Here is a 7,310-nt window from a genome sequence, read left to right as displayed (position 1 = left end):
CAGCGTCTCCTCCCTGCAGCCCAGGATGGGCAGGTGGCTGGCTGCATTCTGCCGCCAGAGAACCATCTGGAGCTCATGGCAGGTGCTGAAGCAAAGGCGGAGAGGACGTCTCGGTGGCTGAGAGTATGAGCATCAGAAGGGAGAAGGAAGGGTGGCTCTAAGTTATAAAATGTTATCTATATTTCTATTTTCGTATACGTATATATGTGTGTGTATAAGTATAAATATAACATTTCCCACCGGTACTCTGTATCACATATGTTTGTCAACGGCTGTGATCTGTCACCAATCAAATGAGAAAACTGTCGCCTTATTTGCTGTTTGCCCCTCCCCTGCAAGGATATCTTGGTTATTAGCCACTTAATTGGGATTCAAAACCAAACAGTAACTTGCCTTGAGGATGAAATAGTCGATGAGGTGTAATTAATGATTTTACCAAACTTAGGAAGTACAAATATGATGAACTTTTTCTTGTAAAGATGACAAACTGCATTGTTAAAAAAAAACAAAAGAAAAACTAATATTCTTCTTGATGGACTTTAGTCAGCTGATAAGTAGTTTAAGATATAGAGAGAAAAAAGTTAAAGAATATGAGTTACCAAAATATAGTAGTTTAATACCACTATTCCTCTTAATTTTTCTTAGCCTTTTGACTACTGATGTATTAGAACAGTTGTTAAGCTTCACATTTTGTACTTTAGCCTGGAAATATTGGCATTAAAAACCAAACTCGAATTGCCATTTGAGCAATGTTCTTAGACCTTCACTGGAATTTTTCTTTAAATAATAATCTTTTGTTTTCATCAAATAAGCCTTTATTTGATAAGATTCTTCAGATTGTCTAATATATTTTTCTAAAGCCTAATTAGGAAACTTCTAGCCTAGGCATCGGAATTGGCACTTGATTTGCTTTCCTCCTTAAAGAACTGTTAGTTTGGTATTAATGCTGGTTCACGAGGAAACCGTGGTGTGCTGTGGCTCTTCCAGAAGGACCGTGGGGGCTGGAGGGGGTTTGTGTCCTTGATGGGTGAGCACAGCTGCAGGCTGCGGGCTGCATGGTGACATCTACGGGCCATGCTGAGAGTGGCTCTGTCTCACTGATCACATTTCTTGGGCTTTCTACACTTTCCTCCCACCTGCTTCTTTCACCTTCCTATTTATCTTCTCTTATCTCCATATATTCCTTCTTCTTGTAGAGTTTTCCACTCTGTGTATATGTGTTTGTCTCTCTGGTTCTCTTTTGAACCCTCCCTTTGGCCAGTCTTGCCTCTGAGCCCCCAGCCTTGGGGAGCTGGCCCTTCAGGACCTCTGCTTGTAAGACAAACACTGTCCAAAAGCACTACTGCCTATTTCCTCATTCTGGCTTTTCTACAAAATGTTTTTTCTTAAAAAAATTTTAATGTCATATTCAACATATGACCAACACAAAAAATATATGTAAACACACACATTATGAACTAACTAGCTATGCACCCTTGCCCCCCAAGCAAAGCATATTTTAAAAAACATGGTTAGGTAGGTAAGTTCAACATTGATACATCGTAAAATATTACCACATCCAGTATTTCTTTATTCTTGAGAAAACATAAAAGAAAAATTTCAGTTTCAAAGAAAAGCATACCACTTCTAGTTGAACCTAACATCTCTTCAAACTCACAGTCATCTGGCTATGAGTCAGGCATATCTGTCCACAGCCCAGGGACACGGACTCTTCTGTTAAAACTTAGCACTTTAAAAAAAAGGTCACTTGAATTATGACTACACAAAAAATTTAAATTCTGAATTAGACCAACTCTTCCTAAGACCCTGAATTTCAGGAAGGAAGGGTGGCTTAGTGATCACAGCTGTCATGCGTTTCAGACGTTGCTGTAGGCCCCTCCCTGGTCAGCCCGGCCAAGTTGGCAGTCAGCCTTCTCAGTGTCTCTGAGTTCTTCCAGGGCTGTTTAGACATATCGCAGAGAATTGAAGCTTTGACTCCAAGTTCCGTTACACAGCCCTCCGGACAACTGTCCTTCTTAGCTTTTGGTGTTTCGTTGCCACATTTCGGTTTTTGCTCCTGTTTGACGAACTACATTTTAGTGTCTTGCTTACACCCCACTTCTCCTTTCCCTTCCTGTTGATTGTTAGCTTTGTCTTTCCTGCCCTGGAGTCACCCAACCATCAGCACATGGCACCAGCACCATCCTCAAAATAGACGTACCTGTGGGATATCTTTTTTTTTTTTTTTTTTTTTTTTTTTTTTTTTTTTTTTTTTTTTTTTTTTTTTTTTTTTTTTTTTTCCCTTGCGTTATGCGGGCCTCTCACTGTTGTGGCCTCTCCCATTTGCGGAGCACAGGCTCCGGACGCGCAGGCTCAGTGGCCATGGCTCACGGGCCCAGCCGCTCCGCGGCATGTGGGATCTTCCCGAAACGGGGCACGACCCCGCGTCTCCTGCATCGGCAGGCGGACTCTCAAGCACTGCGCCACCAGGGAAGCCCCTGTGGGATATCTTAATACAGTGTTTGCCAGGGGTGTTTGTATCAGAAAATTTAAGAAGAGAAGGTGCCAGGGGTGGTCTGCAGTTGTGCTGTGTGCAGACAGCAGAGCAGCAGACTCACCAGTGCAAAGGCTGAAGTCAGCACGGGGTGGGTGCTGACTCCAGGGGGCTTGAGGCCTCACACTCTTACTCATCACATTGCCTAGTGACTAGTAAGTGGTATTTGTGGTGTTTTACATTTATTTTACATACTAGTTCCTACTGATATGTGGGCGTCTTACTGCATTTTAGTTAGGAAGTCAGTTGGGGTAGGGAGAGGGTTCTTTACTCCAGAACATGGGGGGACAGGCCCTTGTGGAGTGTTTTCACATAGAACAGCTGTTTTTCAAAAACAGCCCATGGCCACAAAGTGGGAAATGCTTCTATCTCTAGTTGCACACCTTCTCCCCACAATGACTGTCAGCACCTGGTCCAGGCCCCCCTTGTCTGTCCCCTAGACTCTTGCAATGAGCTCACTCTCCATCCCGCCCCCAGCACAGCAGTAGAACATCCTGTGAAAATGTGAGTCGTCCGCTTTACTCCAGTGCTTAGAGCACTGCAGCAGCTCCCTGTTCCACTCAGGAAAACCAAACCTCATTCAGCGTACAAGACCCTTCCTTGTCTTTTCCTGTATCTCTTTAATGTAGATCATAATGGGAAACTAAAGTATATATTTTTATTTGTTGGATTTCTTTTTAGTAATATTTCTCATTTTCTATCTTTATTTTATTTATTTATTTTTAAAATTTTATTTATTTTATTTATTTTTGGCTGCATTGGGTCTTCATTGCTGCACGCCGGCTTTCTCTAGTTCCAGTGAGCGGGAGCTACTCTTCGTTGCGGTGCGTGGGCTTCTCATTGCAGTGGCTTCTCTTGTTGCGGAGCACGGGCTATAGGCACACGGGCTTCAGTAGTTGTGGCTCGCGGGCTCTAGAGTGCAGGCTCAGTATTTGTGGCACACAGGCTTAGTTGCTCCGCGGCATGTGGGATCATCCCGGAACAGGGCTCAAACCCATGTCCCCTGCATTGGCAGGTGGATTCTTAACCACTGCGCCACCAGGGAAGTTCTATCTTAATTTAAAACATGTAAGTTTTTTAAGGAAAAACTCTCTTAAGGAAAACAAGATCATTCAGTTGCATATGATTTTTCAGTTTTTAATTCTTTCTGCAGTTAAATGGCCCACACTAGACAGACACACTCACGTATTTTAAGAGGGTATATTTTTTCATCTGAGAAATGAAGACAGTCCCTACTAGTAATACTCAGTCACCTCAGAGCAGTCTTTCTCTCAGGTTTCTCCTATTGGCTCACTTACTGTCTCCCTGACCTGTTAGTTGCTATCTTTCTTCTTCCCTCTCTCTTCTCCTTGGGACTCAATTTATCTTCCCCTGAACAACTTTCCTAGCCAGTGAAAAACACCCTGTTGCCTCTTTTCCCCATTACACCTCTACATCTGTGCAGAAACTTTCATCCACTTAAATGTGCTGCAACATGATAGGTGAAGTTATTTAAGGATAGATAGGCAAATGATTTATTTATGAATTTGCAAGACAACTTCAAATAAAAATTCTTCCTAGAAAGATGAAGAAAAATGTCAGAGGAAAAGTGAATAATTTTCCTTAAGGAAGAGCCTAGTCTCTGGAGTGGAGTAGGGGATGGGGTGGAGAGGGGATTGTTGTGTGATTAATCTAAATTTAATTTTTTGATGGAACCTAAAATTTCAAGGTACATCAGTTTTTCTCACATTCTGTGGCGAGATGTCAATTTCCCATAATAACTTTTGTATATGTGTATGTCACCCAACTAGGTATTTTTATTAGTATGGTTCTTATAAGTATTTCTTTATAGCATGTTTCCCAAACATATATATTAGATTGTTATATATAATGTTAACATATTTATTTTGCAAGGAAGATATCTAAATATACCATATATGTGTATATATATAAACAAGAAATGTATATACACAGAATAAGATGTTAGATTCATTGTTTTGTTTTTAAATAAAGGGAGTTTATTATATACCATACAGTTGGGAGTTTTGTCTATTTCTGTGAATTCATTTTCTCTTCAGGTAATTTATGGCATCATTTAAACTTGAGTTTATGTTTGAAGACCTTGCTTCTCCAAAATTGTAATTCATAGATATTCATACCTTGGTATCACTGATGTTTGCCAGTACTCAACTGCAAGTTTATCTCATATGTGTAAAAACATAGGCGAATATGAGCTCAGAATGTTAGCATTACTTTAAAAACTTTGTGACTTTCTTCATTTTAAAAGTTTATAGTCATTCATTTAAAACTGATTTATTTTTCACTTTTGCTCTAATAATTCAAGAAAAGTAGACAGTTCAAATAGGCAGACAGGCAGAATCCTGGGTGCTGTGATTGGTTGGCATTTACCCAGGTATTTCACGTAGGATTTAATAAAATGTGACCTGAAATTTAGAAATGTAATCTATAAGACAGTCAAAGAAAAACAGTTCTTTTAAGCATACTCTTGTCAGTATAATGTGATGCCCATTCTGCACTGTAATTTTTTGTGTATATCTGTTAAAAGATGTAAGCTATATTCAGTAATGAGGATGGCAAGAATTTGAGACTTCATGTACATTTCTTTTTGTCATAGGAAGGTCAGCCTTTTGAAAAGGGATAGAAATTAACATTTCTCCAGAATTATTTTTTCCTTCATTTGAGGCTGTCTGTTAATTTCAGCATTTTACTGTGTTTTATGAACAGGCCAAATATATATTCTATTTATTTGTCAGGGGAGGTGATAAAGGTGATAAAACTTGACGAATTTCAACTGTCATTGCAGTCTGCTAAGAAGGATGGGAGTTTGTGCTGTTCTGAAGAGATTACATGAAGTAGAATTGGAAAGCAAATTGTATTCACAAAAGATAGGGTGATGTTCCTAATAGGTGGTCAGAATAGACTATTTACTCTCACATTCTGCTGAGCTTTACTAGAAATAACTTCATTTCAAAAAAGGACAAATCTGATTGAAGGCAAAAGCATTCCCTCTCCACAGATACTCATCCAAAGTTTACATTAAATTTTTCTGATGGGGACACAGCTGTATTTTATGCTGTATCTGTATAAACTGGTAATGTGGAAAACAAAAATCTAAATAGTATACTTGATTGCTTCATGCAGCAACCATTTTAGATTACTAGATTTATATCTACAGTTTTGGAAGAAATGTTGCAATATGATATTCTGGCAATAACTGTCTAAGTCATAATACTAGGATCTGTTTTCATCTTGTTGTCAAGGTAAAGTTACTGAAATTCACATTTGGTAGGTCAGCAAGATCACTTACTATCTCTTGTCATCAGTGGTTTAATGCCAACCTAAACAGCTACTGTATGATGTCAAAATTATCACAGTGTCCAGGCTGCAGGGGTGCAGCGTGCTACATGATTTAATGCATTTCCTTTCTGGAATGAAGATTATGAAAAGGCTGGCAACCAGGAGCTACAGTGGTTTAGAAACTTAACTTCTAATTTTTCTTTCACTTTTTTCCCTTTATTTTAGATTTTGGATTTAGTAAAAGGGACACATTACCAGGTAGCCTGTCAGAAGTTCTTTGAGATGACACATAATGTAAGTAAATTTTTAAACTTTATAACCTGATCCTTTGTCTTTTGTTACTCTGTTTCATTCTGGATTTTTTGCTGTAGCAGTAGAAACCACTCCAGCTGTTTTCAGTGGAAAGGGAATTATTACACGGTATGAGGTTGCTTATAGAAGGGCCAGGGAATTAAGCTTGGATGCTACAGAACCAGGAATATTGTAACTAAGAGAAGCTACATCCTGAGAATATCTTACTATGGCTGCCACCCACCACTCCACTGCTAGGGATAAGACCAAGGGTTGGCAAACTTTCTGTGAAGGGCCAGGTCGTGAAAGTTTGAAGCTTTGTGGTCCACGTGTTCCCTGTCACAGCTGCTTCCATCTGCTGCTCTCGTGCAAAAGCAGCCCAGATGGTGTGTGAAGGCACAGGCTTGCTTCTGTCCTAGTAGAACTTTATTTACAAGAGCAAATTCTGGGCCGGACTGGACCCACAGGCCTTAGGTAACCACTTCTCAGAGTAGGTCTGGAACACTGGCTTCAGCTGTCCAGAAGAACCAAAGGCTTTTGCCATCTTTCTTGTAGAAAACTGGATGCTTTTACCTGCGGTTGCCAACTCACGTTACCCTAATCTAGTTCCCAAGTCTTGTGTTTATCTGCATGGTGACCTAGCTGCAAGAGAATCAGGGAAGCGTGTTTGGTTGTTTTCTTGCCAGCCTCCTATACAAAAGGCCTGCTAGTAGGTCCTGAGAGGTGTAAAGCATAGGTCACAAACTCAGAGGCCTGCAGGGGTCAGGCAGATAACCCAAAAAAGTGAAACTGCCTGAGATGAACACCACTGAAGAAGTCATGCTGTTAGAGACGTTCACATTGACAAGTTTTAAGGCCGTGTGCAGGCCAACAGCACATCTGCAGGTCGACTTAGCTCACAGACCCCCAGTTTGCAAGTACTGGTCCTGTTCATGGCTTCCTAACCTAGGAAAGACAGCCAAGAATGCACCAGAGGTCCATGCACCTCCTGAAACATTTTTTTCTCTAAGTACATATGCGTGTTTTTGGAGTCGAGCATTTATCAGGTTTCAAAGGGATTCGTGACCTTCCCAAAAAAGATGCTACATGTATTGAATTCATCATCAGCTACCACGATGTGCTGAGTTGTTTTTTTTTTTTGTTTTTTTTTTTTTTTGGCCTGGCCACACAGCAAATGGGGTCTTGGTTC

The 7,310-nt window shown here is 40.3% G+C and overlaps 1 protein-coding gene across 1 annotated transcript in view; it reads left to right on the top strand.

Moving 5' to 3' along the window:
• The window catches only part of PRIM2 (DNA primase subunit 2), a 272,677-nt gene that overhangs the window by 258,871 nt on the left and 6,496 nt on the right, over nt 1-7,310 (top strand). The window contains exon 12 of the mRNA XM_007471183.1: nt 6,056-6,124. Within this exon, the coding sequence (XP_007471245.1) occupies nt 6,056-6,124 (69 nt within the window). The remainder of the gene's footprint in view (nt 1-6,055; nt 6,125-7,310) is intronic.

This window comes from Lipotes vexillifer, unplaced genomic scaffold (assembly GCF_000442215.2).
Source record: "Lipotes vexillifer unplaced genomic scaffold, Lipotes_vexillifer_v1.1 scaffold302, whole genome shotgun sequence".
NCBI classification, from domain to species: domain Eukaryota; kingdom Metazoa; phylum Chordata; class Mammalia; order Artiodactyla; family Lipotidae; genus Lipotes; species Lipotes vexillifer.
This window is presented reverse-complemented; position numbering and strand designations above follow the sequence as displayed.